At 41.5% G+C, this 23,283-nt stretch overlaps 1 protein-coding gene across 4 annotated transcripts in view; it reads right to left on the bottom strand.

The window, feature by feature from the left end:
* kiaa0825 (KIAA0825 ortholog) overlaps positions 1 to 23,283 on the bottom strand; it is a 102,338-nt gene that overhangs the window by 73,323 nt on the left and 5,732 nt on the right. For all 4 annotated transcript variants that reach the window (XM_079337660.1, XM_079337661.1, XM_079337659.1 and 1 more), the window contains exons 3-11: positions 18,270 to 18,438; positions 17,647 to 17,841; positions 17,093 to 17,275; positions 16,567 to 16,891; positions 8,264 to 8,431; positions 6,780 to 6,862; positions 6,322 to 6,579; positions 2,468 to 2,745; positions 1,264 to 1,414 (exon numbers count right to left, since the gene is read on the bottom strand). In XM_079337660.1, coding sequence (XP_079193786.1) covers positions 1,264 to 1,414; positions 2,468 to 2,745; positions 6,322 to 6,579; positions 6,780 to 6,862; positions 8,264 to 8,431; positions 16,567 to 16,891; positions 17,093 to 17,275; positions 17,647 to 17,841; positions 18,270 to 18,438 — 1,810 coding nt within the window. The remainder of the gene's footprint in view (positions 1 to 1,263; positions 1,415 to 2,467; positions 2,746 to 6,321; positions 6,580 to 6,779; positions 6,863 to 8,263; positions 8,432 to 16,566; positions 16,892 to 17,092; positions 17,276 to 17,646; positions 17,842 to 18,269; positions 18,439 to 23,283) is intronic.

Here is a 23,283-nt window from a genome sequence, read left to right on the forward strand (position 1 = left end):
CTAATAATATTTTACTCATATCTATCCTTAGAAATTTGTCCATTTACCGTTGGAAATTTAAGCAAAACACGCCCCCAGTCAGAAACACATTAATTCAACATTCCCAATTTAAATATTCCATCTATGAAAAAAACTATTCATGTGTTTGGGAATCCAGATAACCTAACAGTTCAACTGATACGAAGATACATAAGAAGAGCCTGCAGTCCTTCTTGCAGCGACTATAGGTTCCGACTTCGACCCCGGCCCTTTTCTGCATGTCACCCCCATGTCTCTCCTCCTAACATTCTCTGCGTCTCTTTAGCAATCCTATCCAACAAGGCAAGGAAAGAAAATAACTTTAAAAAATATTCATGTGTTCTTATCAAGGCAAAACAACAAAAAAGAACGAATAAACTCAAGGGTCTCTAGAGCTACACTAACCCTGACAGAGCTGGTACACAAAGCTAGAGCTCCAGGAGATGGAAACTTAATGCATACAACATATACTCAACAGACATGAATATATAGATACACACACACAAACCAAATGAAAGGCACATCCGGAGATGCTGCTGCACACCCACATGTGCATTCATCTGTACAGATGCACACAGGCATGCTTGAACAAAAGCACACACCTGCGCACAGCAGGTCTGTCTGACACCAGTGACCCAGAGAAGGAGGGAGGAACAAAGAGAGAGAAAAAAAGGCAAAAGCGGAGTAAAGAAAGAAAGTGAGGGGAGGTTTAGATTGGTTTAAGGGCATAAAGGTAGGGGAGTTTCAGGGGCCCTATGCTGTTTCCAGACAGTCGCAGTGTAGACTGCAGACTTCAGACAGCTGAATCCCTGGAGCCCCAGGGCAGCATGGAAGCCACAGATGTTCTCAGGGAGCTCAGAGGAGAACGCTCGGTTAGAAGTGGGAGAGTGGGAGGTAAAGATGCATTGTGGGAATAAAAAGAATAAGCGAAACAGCTCCAGAGTATAATTCCAGGAGTTCCTAAGAGTACAGAGTACAGAAGAATAGAAAAAAAGAGCCTACTAAGACACGTGGCATTAGAATATCCACTCTCTAAAATAAAAGTGGTGAAATTCACAGAAGATAATATTAAATATGTTTTTATTTATCAGTTTCTTTAGGAATATACTGTACACACACAATTAATATGTTAATTTAGTGTATTTTAGATGATACAAGAGACTCAAACGCTGTATGTTGATATTTTTATGTATGTCCTGAGGAAAGAAAGAAACCACATTTACTTTAAATTTCTCAATATTTTACCTCGTAGAAGGGTTTAGGGTCAGCCCAGTGGTGACTCTCTGCATCTTGAAGAATGCAGGTGGAACAGACCTGAGAACAGTAGCTGGTCAGCTGTTCTTTTAAGGCTTCAACTGCATCGTGGTACTTCTGAATGGGCAGCAGGGTCAGTGGTCTAGGCATAGGGGAAGGAAACAAAACATTTAAAACTTAAAGACAGAAAAACAAAGCTCTATCATGGTTGATTAAGAACACAGAGCCTAGCAGGCCAAAATCCTGTAATCCAGATGCATGGCTGTCTACAGTATATTTACAGAGCTGCTATCACCCAAACATGAGGTGTACTGAATTGGTAAAAAAAACTGATGATTTATTTCAAAAGTTTATTGTGACATTTCATATCCTTTAAATCTGCCTGCCTTGACAATTTCCAGAGAAAGGCAAGGTTTTAAGAGGCATGCATGGGGGCTTAAGACCAGGGGGATTAGTGGGTGTAAAGAGAGAGAGAGAGAGGAAGGTGCTTTATGACCTGAGGGGCAAAGTGCAAGTGCAGGTGGAGGGGTGCAGAAAACCAGAGGTGGGACAACATGAACACCAAGGGCACCAAAGATGTCTTAAGAGGGGCCCGGTGTGAGGCAGAGGTTAAGGGGGTATTATGGGGCATAAAAACTCAACAGATGTAGACACAATATGGGTGTCATTACCTCCCGTCAATCACTTTTACTCCTTTTCTTTTTTTTTTTCACATTCTGGTCCCCATTTTTTAAACTGTGCAAGCTTCTTTTTTCCAAAGGTTTCTCTTTTTTTCCGTCCTTCTTACATACCTCACATAATGTGTGATCCCCTAATCCTTTTTTAATACATATCTTTATTATGATACCCACAGGGTTTGTTATCCTGCATAGTATACCATGTTGACCCCGACAGTCAGAATCTGCAGAATTGATTTTCGTCATGATTAGTCATGTTCTTTTTCATTGTTTACTAGAATTGCAGAACATAGGACAGCAACATGTAAATATTATCATTATTCATTAACATAATCAAACTCTTCCATGGTTAAATCAATATCCCATTATAATTTTATTTTCTGTGGATACAAAAAAGGATTTACACACAAAAAACCAAGTAAAACACATACATCCATTGTAGCACATCAGCCAACACACTATTCCTCTCCCACAAAATGATACACAAACAAGCCCACACATACAGCCCCCCTCCTTACACTTTAGCAGCAGCAGTATGTGAACCTTTCAGTCGGGCATGGTAGTGCTCCAGTCGTTGGTGCACATATATACAAGTGGCAATAAGAGCGGGTAGGTTCTTCAGGGGAGCAGAGGAAGGTACCTCCAGGGCCCTCTCCTGCAAGCGGCCAAGCATGGCGAATGCAGTCCGGCCACACGCCTCCACAAAGCTCGAACGCACCTCTAGGAGAGAGCCATCTCTGCATGCTACTGCCAGGGGAAGTAAAGCATCGAGCTCGATCACCATTGATCCACAGAACTGAAGGGAGAGAAAAAGGCAAAGACAAGACCAGATGATCTCAATAACAGAGAGGAATTCTGTCAGTATGAGCAAAAACAGGGGGAAAGAAAAAACCAGAAGGAGACCTCATTAGATATAAATAATGGAACATTTGTGAGGAGTCATCAGAATGACAAGGAAGAAGACTGAAAAACTGAGTATTACACATGCATTTTTTTCCTCAAACAATGTGCAAGCCATTTCAGCTGAAAAGCAAACATCAGTGCACATGTAGAATACAGATATCCAAAGACGTGCCCTCTGCATAAACTGTGGTACTGAACATGCATAATTGGCATCAGGTCAAATAAAACCTTTACTTCTGAGGATACATGAGTACTTGTCTTATTTCATAAAAGCATGAATCATGTTCACAGCATTCAAAGAGAAATGTTACAGTATATACAAGGAAGAGGTGGAGGAGTCAGATGAGCTGAGAGGAAAGTAAAAGGTCAATCAAAGGTGAGAGAAAGAGAAGGAGAGACAGAGAGAGGGAGAGAGGGAGCACGAGAGAACGAGAGAGAAGACAGTTTCAGCAATATATAAGACTACCCCAGCACCAAGTATTGCAACATGCATTCACAGTATTCACATATGTCCTGGAAAAAGGCCTACAAGGAAAACACTGCCTTGACATTGACTGAAAGCTGAAGTGCACTGGTACTGGTTTTAATCAATATCACAATTGAGGTTCCAATTGGCATGGTTGACACAAGGCTAGAATGTGATTAACTGTAATCACTGTATAGTCAAATTAACACGTGTAAAAAAAATTTAACATTTGGTGATTTTTTTTTTTTAATGTATTCACTATTAAAGGTTTTGGAAATGTACAGCATTGCTGTCAACAAAGTTTTTTTTATTTTATACAATGGCAATAAAAAGTCTAAATCTCAAACTCTAAAGAGTCTATATCTATTACTACACAGACTCCTTTAACTATTGCTTTGATAGTGTAGTTCTGTTTAGTTCAGTTTGACATGTTTTCTGCATACTGCTAAAATACCATGCATCTTTTACTGCCGAGAACATGATACATGCACAAACACTTTGCCTCTAAATGTATATAACTCTCATTCACATTGAGAGCAATGGAAGGCATGTGCAAAGGAGCAGATTTGCATGTGAGTTCTAAAAAAAGTCTTAACATGCATTTTCTATAAATAAAACATCGAGAATTTGACGTCAATCTATGTATTGCTTGCTTCTATAGTCACACACTGATAACTTGTCTTACTGTAAGAGCTTACTGTGAAATTCAACATCCTGTCATGTCAGGGCTCCACTATGTTTACACAATTGACAATCTCACAATCTCTTTACACAATTTTTTTTTCTTTAAAGCTTCTGGAGGGGTTAAAAGGACTAGGAGCAATGGCCGTTCGGACAATTAAGTCAATATCAGACTGCATGTAGTCATTAGGAGCTTAGCTTTGAGAGAGACGAAGCAGAGACAGTCACAACAATCAGCAGTAGCAGGGTGATGGAGAGGCCCAGGAGGTGCATCTCATACAGAACACTTACAGTATCAACATGTGCAATGACACGCACGCACACACACGCACACACACACGCACACACACATGCACACGCACACACATATTCAGCCAAAAAAAGAGAGACAACAACCACACACATAAGTGCACAAACTGAAACCTTAACTAGCGGAGATCAAAGCGTCAAATCCCACCAGGACTATTTCAGCAAGGTGAAAGAGATTGTGTAAAGTTTTGGAGTGCTCGGGAGGCCTGTTTGTGTGTGCAGAGTGTGGAGTAGAGAGACAAGTGGAGGTGAGGGCATTAGTGAAGTGTGATTACAGAAAAGGCACTGTTGCTATAAAAGAGAGCTAGCTTCTAGGTAAAAAAAAAGGCCCACCCAAACAAGGAGAGCTCAATCTCAGGTTCTGACAAAAGGGCCAGTTTCAGCTGCCGAACACAGAGGGTCTTTCGGCATTCAATGCACAACTCACTGCCAATAAAAAAAGTACAGCATCTAAGGACGTCTGATGGATGAAGTGTATCATCGCGGCCTGCATATGTATGGTAATACAGACAGTGAAGTGGGTTCACGTGAAAAAAAGTGACGATTGAGGTGCAAGTTTATGAATATAAATGTGTGAAATATTGATCCATCATAATGCCTTTGAAACAGCCATATTTCATGCTTATGTCTTGTATAGTAATTTGCTCCCTGCTCAAACAAGAGGGCACATGTCAAAAAAAAGGACAAGGGGAGGAAAATATATATATAATATCTGTTCTTGGATGTCTATCTGGAGCAGTGTTATTGAATGCAAATGCATGCATGTATAACCTTTGGGTTGAAAGGCTCTCATCTTTGAAGCGTTGACCTACACATAAATATGTTGTACAGGTCCTGAGCACAGACAAATTCTGACTCTCGTTAGCGATGAGAGCCACAAATTCTGTCAGTGTAAGGAGGGAGAGGAGGAGCAGGAAAAGGAGGAAGGTGAGACAGTAATAATAAGGGTCTATACAGTGTGCAATATCGAAGAGAGGGAGATGGAGGTGTGGTAATTAGAGAAAGTTTTAGGAGTTAAAAGTTGTTCAGCAAGAGTGAACCAAAAGGAAGAACAGGAGGAGAAGAGCAAGTGAGATTGTTATTTGAAGTAAATATATGGCAGTTCAGCTCTAAACATAGGCAACCTTTGTAGAGTTTGACACTAAGCCTGGTCTCACATCACACCCTGGTCTTCCTCCTGAGAAAAGTTAATCTCTGGTGCCCACTTCACCTCTCCCTGACATTTCCCAGGCCCTCTCCTCTCATCCCTCCTCTCACACTATCCCCTCTTTATCCTCTCTACCCCTGCTTCTTTTTCTCCATGAATCATCCCTCTATCATCTGAGGACCCTATACTTTCCCCTTTTATTCAACATCCTTCTCTTGACACCATCTAGCCCCCATAATATCCTCCATGGTGGTTCTTGGTTTCCCCATGTCTCTCATTTGTCCTTAGAGTCCTCCCCCTTGACTAATACTGACAACTCTTCCCAAGGCCTTTTCTGATCCAGGGTGTCAACTGTGTCAGTCTCAAATCATTTGGGCTTTCGAATATAGAAGGGGATTTCCACCAGGGGCTACACAAAACATTAATCTCTCTCGGTTTGTAGACCTGCATTGTTCAGCCAGGTAGCAATAAAGGAGGAAGACGAGGAGGGGACGAGAGGTGTGCACCACAAAACATACTTCTGCACAGGATGAGGAGAAGCAGGCAGAGTTTACAATTAACCTGAGTGTTAGACCTTAAGAGAATTTACATTGTTGTTGACAGAGTGCTGTATTTTTTTTTTTTTAATAATAAAGGATCACTGGGCTTTCTCTGCTATCTATGGCTTCAAGCCAGGGAGTGAAAATTGGAAATGCATGCATGCTAATTAACTATCCTGCAATGAATAAATTGACTATACAAACAGGACAAGGCATTCATAACATGGATTATCATGTGGTAAATCAATGACTCCATTTCACTGTTAGAATTTGTCCCTAATAATGACAAACGATTATCAGTCAATCCCATCCTAATTCTGGATTTACCTTTGCTATCACTTTGGGGGTCTCTCTCTCTGAGTATGTGTACAAGGAATCTTCTCTTAGCGGTGTGTTGCACTCAGTGAGTGTGGTGTCTCCACCAATGGGGCTCAGGGTGATGGCGGTGTGTCCTGAAGAAAATAAAGCATCCTCCTGCTGCAGACTCTTGTCACAAACATCATCCAGCACCACTTTAACACAATGTGCCATGTGTGGGACCAGCCCCCGAAAAGCTGACCTCCACTCAAACTCCAACACCTGCGTCTGCAAAGTAGGAGAACAACAGTGAAGTAATGTCTGAAACTGTGGGGAATGATTCACCTGTTCACACGCTGCAATGACAAACTTTCTTGTTGCTATGTAATTACAGAAGCAAAGATCATAAGCTTGAATGATATTTAAAACTTTTAATTGACTGAGTGTAAATGACAGGGTTTATGGAGAAAAACATTTAAAAAGCTTACCTCTGGTGTGTGAGGAACAGTTTCTGTCATGCATTTCCTCCCATCTGTGGTCATGTCAGAATCCTCTCTCTTTTTCAAAATACCTAAATGGAAAAAAACCCCCCAAAAAAACAATTACGTCTTAAAAACAAAAGTAATTTGATCTCAAACCATGTCACTGAAATTTCAGCAGTGAACAACAATGTCATAATAACACATGAGACTGATGATTAAAATGCTTTCTTGGGTTTGCCTATAGCATCTATCCTATGCATTATTTAGGATGAATATTTCCATATTATGTTATGTACCGCACCGTATCATGTGTAAAAGCGGGGCATGAGCCAAGTATGGTGACATGAAAAGAACTGTATACAGTATGTCTTACATAGCTCCCATTCTCACTCCATTCACTAAAATGAACCACAGTGACCGGAGTCTCACTGTACATGACTCAGAGGGATACGAAAAAAAAGGCAGTAAATGCTAACAGCGTTGGCTTTACGAATCTAAATTTAGGGCTTACATTTGATTTGAACCAAGATCTTATCAGCCACATATGGGGTTATTCCATGAGGGGAAATTGCGTTGATGTTAGGGGGAGACGGGGGAGCAAAGGGGGAGTTACTTGGAGACAAGCATACAGGATGTTGGATTGGGTTGCAATTAAAAAGCGTGAACATCAAGGCCACATTTTCCTAATCAGAAGGCGAAGAGTGAGACCCCAGGCGAGGCAATTTAGCCGAACAAGACCGGGTGGAATGGAAGAAGGAGGAAGCAGCAAGCGCATCACTTTTTGACCTTTAAGCCCATCTGATGAATTTCTGGTAATTAAGCCGTTTGATTGCCTGGAATTAATGATTTGGATAACTGCCCTTTAAAGGCTGTTTACCTCTCTGTAAATTGAGCCTTTCTGCAAGTCTTGTTTTTGTAAATGTAACCTTTATGGAAATTACTCCATGCACCAAAAGCTTCCATTTAACATCTCCGCAACAGCAGTTCAAAGGGGAGAGAGGAAAAGGATACCAAAGTCTTTTATAACACCAAAGATAGTTCCTTGCCAAAGTAATATTTCCACAGACACAACAGAGAAGTCCCACTGGAACACATACTGTACCAGGGGATGCATGTGTGTATATGTTGTGTTGTGTTTCTGGAGATGTAACTGCATGGCCGTAACCAGAGTTTTGAGAATACTGTGGTAATGAGTCCCCCCAACTGTCACCCATCCCCACTCACAGAAAAGAGTTATTTGATTTATCATTTTTAAAACATTTCAACTTCCTACTTGATCTTAGTCCTGCTTCAGTTCAGATACTTCTCTCAATGTAAATGAAAAACTATTTATTTTGAAATTATTATTAAATTATCTACTCAAAATAATATCACGTTTGTCTCTAATGCATCTGTAATGCATACTTCTCTTATCTGTTTAACGCAAAGTGCTTCCCAGGTTACTTAGATTTTTTAAATTCTAAGAAAAATTATCATGTCTAGAGTTTTACCTTTTACACATGGAGTCTCTCCTGAACAGTCAATAAAGGTCATATTAGTGACCAGCTCCTTCACAGTCCTCTCAAACCCCAGCAGTGTGCAGGCCAGCTGGGTTAACGCCCTCAGCTGGTGGGAGGTCAAACTGAAGCTTCTGTTTTTCATGGGAAGCTCCATTGGTGCTGAAAATGAGGGAAATATATGAGTGAAAAAGAAGAAAAGAAAGGAAAATAAACAGTCTATATGTATATGGCATATGTTTGACTAACAGAAAGAATGACAGCGACACTAAAGTTTACAATTCAGAAGAGGAATAAGCAATTTCATGAAAATAAGTTTTCAACTCAACTTCCTGGCCTACAAGCACTCATCAAAAAACACCCCCTCTACAAGTCTTTTCTTGCACGGCACCTCTTATAAATATCGACCCATTCATGTTTTCCCAATACACCGCATAAACAAAGAGACAGTGAAAAAATATGCAAAACTTTGCTCCCTGAGAAGTCACACATGCACATCTTCTCTCTTGGCACAAAACTTTTCTCCCCCTAACCCGTCGATGACCCCCTCGGCAAATATGGATTTCCCATTTTGGAGGCTGCCAAAGCCATCACCCGGGGGATGTTCCGCATTAAGCCGGAGAATAGGCGGCTGGGAGATGTGTTGCCATACCCCCAGACACATGCACACATACTTTTGTGTGTCCGCTTAAATGAGCTCTTCCATTGCAAAGGCATTTGGGACTGGATGAGCTCAGTATTAGCCTTGAATCTGAAAGAGATGATTGAGCACTGAGAAGAGAGGAAAAGGAGGGGGGGGGCATTTTCCAATAATTGTAACATTATTGCTGCTGGATCCTAATGTAATTTTGCTATATTGTTAAACAAAATCTGACAATATGACAACACAGTGTCCCCAAGGAGGCCTGGTTTAATCATGCATGAGGTGTGACTTGGAGTGTGTGTAGGCGAAGATGCATGTTCTTGAGAGCTTGTATTTTGAGAAAGAGTCAGGGAGTATTTGTGTGCTTGTGTTGTGTATGCAAAAGTGTGTTTATGTGCATATAATACAGGTCAATGTAAAAAAAACTTGATTTGCAGAAGACATTTTTACACATATTTACACATGTCAGTCTTGCAGGATAATTGCCACACTGCAGCACACTATGTGGTCACCACAGAATAAGTTCTGACCTCAAGTTTGCAAGTCTAAGTTTATACATGTGTTTATGTGCATGCAAGAGCGTGAGCATGAGTGTGCAACTACACGTGTGAATAGCTGTGTGATTATTTGGTGTGTATTTGACTGTGCGTGGATGCATTAATGTGAAAGTGTAATTAAGCTGCATGGGTCCACAGCTTCCCTGTAATGGGGTCCAGTGGGAGTCTGTGCCAGAGAGACAAGCTCATACTGCATGTGTACATGAGTGACCTGGCTGACACTCATGTGTCATCCCGGTTCTCTAGCTTGCACATTCACACACGCACTAAGGATCTTGTTGTTTTTTTTTTACAGAAGTCACCAGCGAATCAACTGTGTTTTCTTTGCCTTAACACTGTGGGGCAAACTCAAGCTGTCAACAACTCCAGAGTAAACAATCTCAACCGCACGCGACAGGGACACATCAGAGAAACAGTAGCTGTATTCTCTGAAGAGCTTTGACTTCAACCACACCCCAACATCTCACCTTATGTTAGGCATTCATCTGAGCACAGCGCACGCTAACTTCATCGAGAGCATCCACTATTCCACAGCACCATCTTTGTCCCTCTTATTCCAAACCACTCATTCCACCATGTGACCCCATAACTGCTTCACTCGCTAACCAAATAACACTTATATAGTAGAACATGACCTTGATGTTTTGCAATGCTCTGCCTCCACCTCTCATTGAGCTCTGCCTGCCCAGGATATATAGGTATTTATGGTCGTCTCCCTAGCCAAATAGCCTTAAAGCTATAGCAGTGTAGTACACAGCCATCTAAACCTCATTATACCTTTGTCACAACAGTGAGGCCAAATGGAGGCTCTCATAGCTGGTTGATGGAGAGGGTGTGCTTAAAAGCACCCAGGTGTGTCATATAGCATAGAGTCAAATGTGGAAGGGCAGTAACAGGCAGAAGAGTTCAACCAAAGGTCAATGTACTGAGAATCAATAAAGGAGGACTGGTGCTGAAAGCAAAATGATATGTTTATACGAGAGCTCCACTATATGACATTATAGCGCAGAGGATGTTCTTATTAACAAAAGGAAAATCAATGGTTAGCCACATTATTGTGATAACCATAAAACCAGTGTGTATTTTATCAAAAGCCCTCAAAGAAAACAAGCATACGGTATGTTGAGGAATTTGACATTGAACTAAATGTGTGAAAAAAGAATAGCAGAATGTGTGTGGAGGATGGTTTACATTTCATATGGACCAGAATAAAAACAATATTTCAGGGAATATCTAACTCTCCAAGTCTACAGTGGCCAGTTTCAGTTTGTAGCTTTTAACAATGACAACAATGTGAGACAAAAAGAAAAAAAAAACAGAGCAGGTATTTTTGGCGAGCCATCAGTCTTCTCGTTGTCTGTCTCTCCTGTGGGTTCACAGCTCACACTCCTAATACACACACATTGCTCTTGACTGGCAGAAACATAGAGAGCGAGAGAGAAGACACAGAGAGAGAGAGAGAGGAGGAGGAGATCTAGGGGAAGGAAAAGGGTTGGGGATAGGAATGAAAGCATGGTGAAGAGAGGGAGGGAAGAGAGGGAGAGGCGGGATGAGGGAATTCCCTTAGCAGTTGTTATTGATTCCGGTGTTTACGGGCGAATAGTTTAGTGCCGTTTACAAAACAGAACAGATGCAGCCAGTGAGCAAAAAGGTAAACAATTGCTGTGTGGCGGGCTGCCAAATCCCCAGTCTGATGTATTAAACTCACGGTGAAGAGCATTTCCCCTTTGGCTGCACTTATTGCCACTTCATTTCCTCTTCGCTCACACACTCTTTCTCGCCATCTCCCCTCTTCTGTGTGTCGCTCTTTCTCTCTTCTTTCCTTGTTTATATGAGAGAGGGAGAAAAAAAAGGACGGACGTCGGGTGCTTTTGCCGTCTGGCTATTTTCTGTCCTTCTCTGACCCAAGAGGCCCAGTTCTTCCAAACAGAGCCATTAGTAGGGGGAATTGCATGTGTCTGACATGGCCGAAAACCAATTATTAGACACTTTATACCAAATGATGCCCAAGTCTTTGGGGAATGGGCAATCATGCAATAATTTAGACACTGATTTAATTTCTCTCTGGCACAGCATCTTGCACTCTCTCTCGCCTTCTTCCCCTCATTCTCTCATTCTCTCTCTGTAGTATAAGACCATCAGGAGGGGTGGTGTGATTCTCTCTTACCACAGGCCTCCCGTCTCTTATCATGTGATCACAATTTGCGAAGAGCTTTCTGCGTTTGTGTCACTGTGTGTGATGTAAGCAGTTTCTTCATTATGTCCAGAAAGATAAGGAAAAAGGGATTTCAGGGGGTAATTTTAGAACATATTAAACAATGGAAATGTAACCTGCTTTTCATACTACATAGAATGCTCAGTGACAGTTTTGAAAAATATTTGTTTCCAAATACAACAAAGTTATTTTGTATATCAGTTTGTATTAATTAATTAATTAATTAATTAATTTGAAATTCATGAGAAACGTATACATTTCTACTCAGGCACTCTACCTAAACAAACAAAAAAAAGAAAAAGAAATAAAGAGGCATGATCTCTTTCCATGATGGTGCTCCTTTTGCTTTGGCTATGTTTACAAAAAGTCGCATGTTTTTATGTTTATTGGTTATTTCCTGACACTGCAGGTTTGATGGTCATCATTAATATATCTTGTACAGGATATCATCATAAGCTGACCCAAAGATTTGACCTTTCATAACATTGGCACACTCATGTCTAGTGTACTCATGGGGCGTCAGGCCGGGTTGTGCAGGTGCCTTTGGCTCGGTCTATTCATGTATTTGTGTGTAAGTGGAGAGGCTACGAACCCCCGTAGACCTCCTGCTAGGCCATGTGACAGCTGGGGTCCTCTGCTTCTGTTGCGGCCCACTGCTCACTCAGACAGCGTTATTATGGGAAGCCTCCTGCAGGGATTCACCCTGACACTTGCACACACACACATACATAAATACGCTCCAAATGACACAAGCTTTACAGTAGTCTCTTGTGGCCCTTTACCTGGGTGCTGTCCAACCAAGCCACAGCAGGGGCCACCTGCCCTTCACAGAATGGGGAAGTATTAATACCTAAAACCTCAATTAAGTTGCCTTTGGAAATAAGGCATGTTTTTGGCGATGGTAGTGGAGGCATAGATGCCAATACACTTTGTTTTTCCATTCTTCTCGGTGTCAGTTTTTGTGTCTGGTTTTCTTTGTGGTGAATATTGCCATGACAGTGAGATGGGGCTCAAGATATCTCTGTCTTCCTCAGTTTACTTGAACCAAGCCGTCAAAATGAAAAAAAATAGAGGAACATATTGTCTTGATGGAAACTTTTCATTAAAACCTACTTGTGCCTAGTGCCCTTGTTCACGTTAATGTTTACACGCCCTCAATGAATCACACTGAGTCTTCATCACAAAGTGCTGGCTGCTTTCAATAAGCCAGCCAAATTTGTTTGCACTTTTTTAATAGAAGATGCCAGAAAAAGAATATTCATATCCTTGAGTTGTTCAAGAGGCTATTGTGACAACATGGGGGAAAAAAAATAAATGGCAAGCATAATACACATTCTCAAGGGCCATGAAATACAAACTTCCTATTTGTTTCCCTGGGCCCTTGATTTAGAGAAAATGTGCACAGACACTTACACATCCACAAAATTAAAACTCAAGTCTTATTGAAATTTGTTTAAAAAAAATAAATAAATAAATAAAAAAAATTGTTGTGACTTCCTGAAACAAGGTCTGTTAATCCTCTACAAGGACAAAGAGTCAGTAACATAAAGAAGATACATCATTAAATAAACTAGAAGCTTCACTCAAAAATACCTTAAACATAATTACACAACAGAATGCGTGTGCATATCCCTTGCTGTCAATGTGTATAAACTTAGACTGAGATATGATCTGGAGCTGCTCTTAATAAATAGTAACAAACACTATTCCAAAGTAGCCTCAAACCGCAAAAGCACCTACAGCGCCTCAGCTGATCTATCTTGCGTCACGACAGAACCTCTATCAGCTGCTGAAAAGTGCTTTTTCTAAGAAAGAGTTCAAAGAACAACAAAGGGTGAGGAGAGGGGGGAAGCGGGGGTGGGGGTGAATATGCTTGTTATACATATTTTAATTCAATTCTTTTTCATCTAAAGGAAGCTGCCGACATCGTCATATGGGGAAATTAGTGGATGTGGTATTGAAATCGGTGCTATCAGAATGGGGTTGCAGAGTGTTTGAACAGAATTTCATAACCTTTACTTCAACCCTGTGGTCGATTGTTTGGGAAATAGATTGTGTGTTTGCAAAGGACTAGAAACAAAGGCTTTTATTTTTCTACAAAAACCTGAATTGCCTATGCATGCATAGATTTGAATATCACTGATAACATATGGAAATGTAGTGATGCATTTTTAAAAGGGTATTAAAGGAGTTTTGATCACACGATTTTCTAAGTTAGCCAGGGCTTAGTGTGCACGGACACACATACATGGCCTCAAAGCAGCTGAGGAGACATGTTCACATGATACATACTCAGAGGTGACTGAGAACACGTACGATACATATCAGAGCCAACTTTATTCAAATTTAAACTAGCAGTGAGTGCAGTATGTTATTTTTCTTTTCTATAGTCCCTAAATTAAACAACTTTTATACGCAAGGGAATGAGCTGGCCGGCCTTCCCATCCATGTAAAACACGGTGTAGATACAGCTCAGGCAACATCTCAGACAGCGGGACTTGGATCGATCAAAGATTTCATTTAAGAGGATATACTGGATTTCTGCAATATTTATGTGTAAAATGTTGTATATTCAGCCTTTAATGTGATTTTGGAAAACACCAACACACTCATATATAGTGACACACACATGCAGACATGCTCGCCCTCTCCCCTGTAGACTCAGTCAGGTGTGTTAGTAAGGTTTAAATCCTGTATTGTTCCTGACCAGCCAACCTGTCTAGCACATTTCCCAGTCTCACTGCTCACCCCATTACACTTGGAAAACTGCAGGAAAATGGAAAAAGACAAGAGAGAAAAAAAAAGCGAGAGGAAGTGCCGTAGGAGAAAAAGGGGAAAAAGGCAAAGGGGGGGGGGGGGGAGAAAAAAAGATGGCTGAGACCCTTCACATCTGTCTCAGTACAATGTCAGAGCCTGCCTTTGAGTTGGTGGGGTTAAAAGAGGAGGGAAATCTCGCTGTGAACACTGTTAAATGGTTCAGTGGTTTGACAGTGGCTGATGCTACAGACAGCACTTCTCCCCTGGGAGCCCGCACAGTCTCCCAGGCATGGCTCTTATCAAAATATACCTACCGCCTGCCTCTGCTGCAGAAATAAACAATAACACAGCAGGGAAGAAGGAAGAGATCTAAGTCATTGGGTGCTTATGAAAATAAAATAATCTTTTTCTTTTTTTTTTTACCATTGTCATTATTGCCTTGACAATTATGGGGCGTAGCATACAGCATAGACAGTTAAGTGTTAAAGCAGATTATGCATTAATGCTCATCCTTGGCTCTTAAGGAGCCCCGGGTGTTTAGGTGGTGGATTTTCAGCTTTTTTTGGGGTGGGGGGGACTTAAAACATGAACAACAAAAAAATGTATTCCCAGTTGTATCCCTCAAAGCTGTGTTGCAGCTGATAGTCAAACACACACACATACACACACACTTAAAGCAAGCACAGGCAAAACTGCTCCATTTTACCATCATTACACAGCACGGGTCCCCCGCTCCCTTTGGAGCCGTGTTCTGCCTCCGGTGCTACATTTGACGGTTTGTTGAGCGGCACGTAGGTGTGTAGCCTCCGCCGCGTTACGTGATCAAACAGCCCAACTGACGCATGGCCAATTATCCTGGCTGCCTCCTCTCATCTCACATTTAAGGAGAGGGAAAGTAAAAACCAGAGAGGGAGATGGGAAGAGAGAGATTGAGGGAGGGAGAGCGGGTGCAAAAGACGCAAGGCTGGTGGTGTGTTTATCGAAGAATGGCAGATGTAAAAGCACTCCTCTCCCCGATCCGCAGGGAAGCTGACATGTGCATCATTTTTGAAAAAACTAAACAATGGCTCCCATCTTTTACTTTTTTTTTTTGTGAGAATCTTTACCCTCAGCAAGCTGTAAATAGGCCAATATGAAACAAACAAAGAGAATATGTTGGGAATTAAGAATCAAAAGTGACACAGCGCGTGAAGGTCCACACTCTTCTCTTGTCAAAGTACACAACATCACAGTGACACATTCTGCTTTTTGGCAAATATTAAAAGCACTGCTTCAAATTTCTGTTTCTGTCAAAGATCAGTTTCGCTATGAAGCAAGGTCGACAGCATATTGAACTACGTTCAAACTGGATCTGGCGAGCTCTTTCAATGTGGCTGTATCATTCTATTATACTAAGAAGGTTAAGACAAATCAATTTACCTTTTCCACAAGAAGAGCATGAGGATGTGTAAAGGTGTAGCTGCTGCTAAGCCTTGGCATCTTCGCTAAACTTTGTTTCATTTACTTTTCATTTGAGAGGAACTTGCATTGAGATGACAGCATACAGTTTCAACTATTCCAGGGCTTATTGCCATAGGTTCAAGGTGTAGGAGTGAATGAACAGTGGCTTACACACACAGTCGACAGACCTTGGATTTGGCACAGACATTTCCTTGGACCAGGACTCGTCACAGTCATAGATAAACTATGTGGTAAATAGAGTTTAGAGGTAGCTTCTAAAGAAGCCTTGGCCCTGGAAGTGCTGCTTTTGTCTTTTTGTTGGTAAGGAGGAAATTGAGGTAGACAGGAAAGAGGGCAGTAAAAAGAAAGCAATTACAATGGGAACAGCAGTTACTGACAATCTCTTACAGAGGCCTTGGCTCTGGCACAGATCACTACACACTGCAGCTGAAAAAGTAACAGAAAGGTAAAAATGGTGAGAGAAAATTGTAAGCCTTTATTGGGTAACAATAGGGAGCAGGAGGAGAGGAGTAAAGTTTAGATATAGAGAGAAAAAAGCTGTAATTGCCATGTGAATAAAGTACAAATATCAACACACAGGGAGAGCGGGAAATAAAGACAACAAAATGAGCAGAACATGTAAAATAACTATTTAATAAGGTAAAAATGTAGCAACAATTCTTACCTACAGTTGCCCGAGATCTTGCTGAATATTTCTTGATCTTGCCGCCAAGCGTGGTGTTGTCCCTCAGAGCCGTTTCACATTCTCTCTCCATCAAGGAGGCCAGTTCTTGCGCCACAGTGCTGAGGTAGGCTGCATTTATAAAACCCAGGATGGTGTGCGGTTCTGCTAGTCTTGAAAGAACATGGAGCTCCTCTGTCAAGGCCTGGGTCAGAGCTGGGATTGCAGAGCAAAAGCCAACAGCCAGCCTGTCAAAACCAGTCTCACCACCAGGGCTCGAGGTCACAGCAGAGAGTAGGAGAACCATCACAGATTGGCTTCTCAAACCCTGCATAATCCAATCAAAACATAACATCTCTGTAAAATTATAGGTTTACTATAGTGTCATGTGTGTGCAAGCAAACAAAATCACACATAACTCTAGTCAGAAAGTTTAAACATCAGTTATTGATTGAGTTGTGTTATTGGTATTGGGGAATATTTTTTTATTTTTATGTTTCATTAATGCATTAACACTAGCATACCATACCTGATAATGTGAAAGCACCTCTGGCTCAGGGTAAAGAAAGAACAGCTGCTGTAGACAATGGACCCGCTCAGTGATGGACAGAGTGAAAATATGTTTGTGTGGATCTTCTGGGCTGCGGGAAGAAAGCCGGTCCAGCAGGTGGCGGCGCAGTTGGATACGCACATCATCCCATGCTTCCTGGTTCTTAAAGAAACAACAACATGGAGGATAGGTTTCAAAACATAAAATGATAATCCATAATAGTCATTTGGAGGATATCTTAATAACTATCCTTCGGCATGAAAATTGACATCCCTCTGGTATGACATAAAAACTCGGTTCAAGGTTCAGATTTTCTGCTAAACGATATTTATGTGTCGTTACATATCCCTAAGGTCCAATAAGTTGTTGTAGTTTTTGTCGTTGTCCATACTAGTCAAAAGATGCCATTTCCAAAATCAATTACAATTTTAATTCTACAGTTCAGTTGAGGCTAATATGCTAAGCTCACAATAATATTACTTAAGTTGACAATGCTTGAGAAAAGACACTAATTTAAAATCTACATTGATTACCTCGAATGAGGCATCATCTCTGACTGTATGCACCAAGTTGATTAAGGAGGTATTTAGTTGAGGATGAACAGAAGATGAGGTGGAGAAGGTCGAAGGGGCACAAGGAAAGCAGACTCCACACTGGGAGGACAGATTCAGCAAGAATTGAAGGGCCGCCTCCTCTTTCCCCTCATCATCAGACCTCAGGTACTGTTGCTGAACAGAGGGAGAAAAGTGATGTCAGTATTGCTGTAGACAGAAGAAAACTATCTGAAGTTAGCAGACACATCACAATACTGCAGAGCTGACCCGAAAGGTCAGGATATGGATTTTTCTAATATAAAGTTATGATAATATTTGCAGACCAATCCATCAAGTATGTAAAAGGGCTACCTCCTTAAATCTAGAGGTGTTTATTTAACAGCTCATGCATAGATAGCTTAGTATTAATAATGTAATGTAATATTATTCAATTCATTGGATCATTAAGGATACTTGGTAATACGAGAGCATATTGATACAATCTTTTTTATCAGCATTATCACAGTTAGCGGTCTAGCTTTGTTATCAGTGAAATAAAAAAAAGTAGTGTTGTTATTAAGAGTATCATCATCAGTCAGTGTCAGGCTGCCCCGATGTATTACCAACGCTTTGAAAAAGTCCATGAGCTCTTGATGTCCTGTGGAAACAGGCCTCAGACTGTTATGCGCTCTGAGGTTTAGCCACTGCAGACACTCTGTGGGGCTCGGTGGACGCTCGCCTGTCCGGGAGTCTCCCATTTTGGCCTGGAGCTCCTTTAGCTGCTGTTCAATGCTAAGACAAAGGAAGAAAGAGAGCTAAGTTAGAGAGCTAAAGACTCTTTCAGAACATACATGTTCAAGGACAGGGTACCAGAATAAAGCACGATGCTGCATCAAAAAGTAAAAGTAGAAATTGCGTGGAAAATACCTACTTTGCCTTTTAGGATTTGGAAAACAACAGGAAAGAATAAAAACACAAGCTCATTTTATCTCAGCTTCTCAGAATTTCAAGATAGGCAGCTTTAACCATATGAGTGTTATGGATCATATCTGGTCCATATAATATTCTCATACATGCCATGTTAACCAGCGTTCAGTTGTTCCTATTAATCTAAACAACTTTATATCCCAGCCGTGATTGAAAAAGGGTTTTGTCCCCAATTTGAAAGGAGGCTCTTAAGAGATTAATAACAATAAATTAATTCTAAGACACCTAACTAACTCGAATGCAAGACACATTTCCATGCAAACGGACAATAAAGTGTTATCTTACCTCATCTACAAACACTGCTGCAGCAACACTAGACTAACATGCAGTTATACAAACACATAGACACTATATGTTGACGATACACATGGGCCGACACACTCCATCACGCTTAGCTCTCCTTCACCGATTCAGTGTCCGCGCCATGAGATGACAGACACAGAACCATCAACAGTAATGAACACAGACATCAATGTATCAGTGTGTGTGAGTGTGTGCTAAGCATTTGGCGTGAAGTGGTGTTACAGGCAACGGCAGGCATCTGAAACATACACTACTTGCTGCTCACGTCTTACTCTTCCCCTTGACACACACACGCACACACACCGACATGCACACACGCACACACGCAGCTCTTTTGATTTTAACAGACTGCATCAGCTATTTCGTTTCCCCTTTAATATGACGGATTAGAAATGACATCTTTGAGCTCGACATGTTTAGTCATTTCCATGCAAATCAATGCATATATATTTGGCCGTGTAAGGCAGTGTGTAAGTGTGTGTGGGTGTGTGTGTGTGTCTGTGTGAAAAGGGGCTACATACCAGCTTAATTAAACATGTTATGGTTTCGTGAATACTGTGATTGTGTTCACGTGTTCTTTGTCGGATTGTGTCTGTGGTAAAACATACAGGAAACGTAACTAAATATTTCTTCACATTTAACTAAATGTGTAAATAAAATATCAATAACAAAATTGATTGGCTGCAGACCTACAAACTTGTATATAGTATGTGTCTGTATTCATGGTACAGGGCCAATGTGTCATTTCCCCATCAGACAGCTCATCCCGTACTGCAGGTCTATAAACCACCTCCTGCCTGCTCCTGGGCCATGAACGCATCCAGATGTCTCACAATGGCAACACATTAAATAACCGTTCAATCTGACACACTTTGCTTTCAAAGGGGAAAACGCAGGGGGATAAAATGTTATAGACTGTTACAAAAGCGTTATCCTCTAGGTTCAACAATCATTCTCTCTCTCTCTCTCTATAAGATAATGTCACTTTTAGTCTCTTGACACCAACTTGCTGACTGATTGAAACCTTGATTGTAAAGCAATTGCAGAACTACCAAACTATCATTAAAAAAAGGTATTTTTCTTACCTTACCCTGTGAGTGTGAGTGTGTGTGTTTTTCTGCACTGCTTAACTGATTATTTTATTTGAAAGAAATTGCCCCAACGTTTGACAGATTGTGTGGGTGCAGAAGCCCTAAACTATGCTCGCCCAAAGCTTATAAGATGTAAAACACAACTTCGGCAAGGTCAAACACATAACCAGCATGGCTGAGAGTTGGCTGAGGATGTAAAATAAAAAGACAACTTTTAACAACACAAAAGTGTTTATTTCTTGTTGTGCTGTTTGACCAATCCATGGCAACATAACCCTCGTTCAAGCATGCATGACTGAACATGTCTAGGTCAGGACATTCCCCAGAGTTGTCCTTGTGCAAAGCAAGAAGCGACAAGAAGTCACAGCTTCATGTTTACAACATATCCAAGATTGTGGAGAAGAAAGCAACAGAGTTTGACACTATAATGATATATATTTTTTTAATCAACGCTAAATATAATTGGACATATTTGTAGTTTAAACGGACGAGAGAAAAAGAACATGCTGGCAAGCAGAAAAGTGTATCAAGCAGCTTCATTACATGCATAAAGACTGAGACTGTCTCGCAGTGGTCCCAGGATTTAAACATCATCATATCTACCCATTCACTTTTTTTTTTTTTTTTACACATTTGCTCATCCTGACTCTGTGCAGTAATCTCACAAGAAGGCTTGTTGTCAAAAGTCCAGACAGGGTCAGGGTCAATAAGTCTGTCCTTTTCATTCAGACCATTTACTATATATATACATAACACACCCAAACACCCAACATGTGGGACATTTTGCAGTGTATGTGTTAAAGGGGCTCGACAAATCATTTTGTTTTGAGTTTGTAGTTCTCATGAAGGTATATACAGTAAATGAAAAAATATTAGGAGAAAACAAAAAACATTGAAGAATCAATGTGACAATGAAATGTAAAAAAAAGCAATAAAGAATTAGTTTATGTCACGTGACATGTTTTACAATGACATCTCTCTGTAAATTAAATGGCAGCATGTGTGTTTATGGTAGATCATAAAAAATGGATGTTCTTTCTGGGCTCCACCCCAGGACTTCACACAGACAGCAGGTTTAGAATGGGCTTCCATCTGTAGCTCACTTTTCACCGACTCTCTGATGTTCATTAAAAACAGGAAATGTAAGTGGACTACATTTGGGAAATGAACTTGATGGCTTATCTCTTATGTTAGAAGCTGGATTAAACTTCCCAGGACTTCTCTCGGTTACAGCAGCAGCACATGCCTCCTCAGTTACATTCTTCATACTTTCCTCCACAGTTCTTTTTTCTCATTCTATCGCCAATCTTTCTCTTCTCTATCCCTGAAACTCTTACTTTCCTGATTTTCTTTACTCGATCCTTTCAATTACCTCTCCTTAGGGCCTTCTCCTGTAAGTTATAAAGTCAATGTGGATGGTCTGTGTCAAGACGTCCATCCAGCTCACTACAATGTTGCGACCTTTGGCCTGCAAGTGGAAAAGCTACCTGCAGCCTAATCAACTTGGCAGGATTAGCTCGGAACATGATGACTTCCCCCTCCAGCAGCACAGACACTGAGCAAAGAGACAGAGCGAGAATGAGAAAAGAGCAGGGCAAAAAAACACGTAGAAAACAGGAATAGTCGTGGAAAATAAAACCACTCCAGTTTCAGAGTAAAGATGACAATGGACAAACCTGTAATGGCAAAATCGCCGAAAAAGAAACTCAACAAAAGAGCCACAGAATGAGAACAGAGGCAGAGGAAACCAGGAGGAAAGCATTCTTTAGGCCTCTTGACAAACATGTCAATCATCTTACCCTAACTGACACACATATACACTCACACTTACACTTTCACTGCCAAAGTGAAATCTAATTGTTTTTCAGACCGGCCTAGCTTGACAGTCGACACCGCAATGGTGCCCCCCCCCAACCTTCACCACCGCTGAGAGAGAAAGGGAACAACCGGAGGTCTTTTATTAGATATGATGGCACATTTCACAGCTCTGTGACTTACAGAAACCCAATCCCGCGATTAGTCAGCGCTTTGACGTTATCTTAAGTTCCTTGTCAGAATTAATTTAGTGTGGGTGGGCTGCTGTGGGGCTGTCTGTCTGTCGCGCTCTGCTCTCTCAGCTTGCCTACAGGAGGTGGGGAGGGGAGGCATCGAGGGCAGGCATGAAGATCTCTTTCAAGCCTCAGCTCCAGTCAGTGCCAAACCGGCCGCCTGAGAACTAAATATCTCCTCCATCAAAGGGCCCCATTCTGCGAGGGGGAAAAGGAGTGAATGGGTTTGAATGAACACGCTGAAAACAGATCCTGTGCTGGCCAAGCTTGTCACGCACTTAGTGCCCTGAGCCACCAAAGCCAGGCCAATGACACCGGAGAAGAGATACAGCTGATATACTAACTTAACACACGTGTCACGCTCAGCTAAACACAAAATCAACTACATGCTGTAAAGGCTAGAGAACCATATTTGTGTGCATTGAAAGGGAACCTTGCACAACATTGTAAAATTCTAGAAAAATCCTGATTATCAGAAGTACTTACACATACAGAATCAAATTCCAGCCTGATCAAGATTGGCAGGCCAATAGTAAAACCATTTGCCTTGCCAGTATGAAACCAGAGGCCAGTGTGCAGTCTCCAGGCCTGTGCTGACACTTCATTAGAGGTCTTTTACTGGTGGTCCACCACTCCTCGACCCCCGAAACTCTGCAACCCTCTCCCCTGTCCCATCTGATGAAAACTGATGGATTACAGCGTTTCAATTTGTGGGAGCTGGCTCTGTTGTCAGCCTATCTTAATCTCCTGCAATTAGGAAGCAGCTCTTAGGCAGATATGTGACATCTGAGAACTGGGAGCAGGTTGAAGTCCTTCACGCTTGTGTCCTCCTCCATCTCTAGGCTTCTCTTCCTTTCCTCCACTCCTGTAATTTGTCCCACTGATATGTCAATTAGGCAGCAGGTGAATAAGCTGTAGATGTTTGTGGTTGTGTGTGTGTGTGTGTGTGTGTGTGTGTGTGTGTGTGTGTGTAGCCCACCCTGGTTGGGGAAAAATAAGAGAGGCCTTGCTAGATTTTGTCAGCCTGGATACCTGTCCTGAAGAAGTCTGGGAGGAAGTTGGCTACAGCCTCACAGACAATGACCAGTGGTCCCCCCCCCTCCCCCCATGGCGAGAGGAGGATTGCCTTATTTTTAGCCCCATTCTCCATTATCTGGATGCTTTGTTCTCATAATGGTTATCCCTCTCCCATCTGCAGGAACACAAAA

The sequence above is a fragment of the Symphodus melops genome (assembly GCF_947650265.1).
Source record: "Symphodus melops genome assembly, chromosome: 1".
Classification (NCBI taxonomy): domain Eukaryota; kingdom Metazoa; phylum Chordata; class Actinopteri; order Labriformes; family Labridae; genus Symphodus; species Symphodus melops.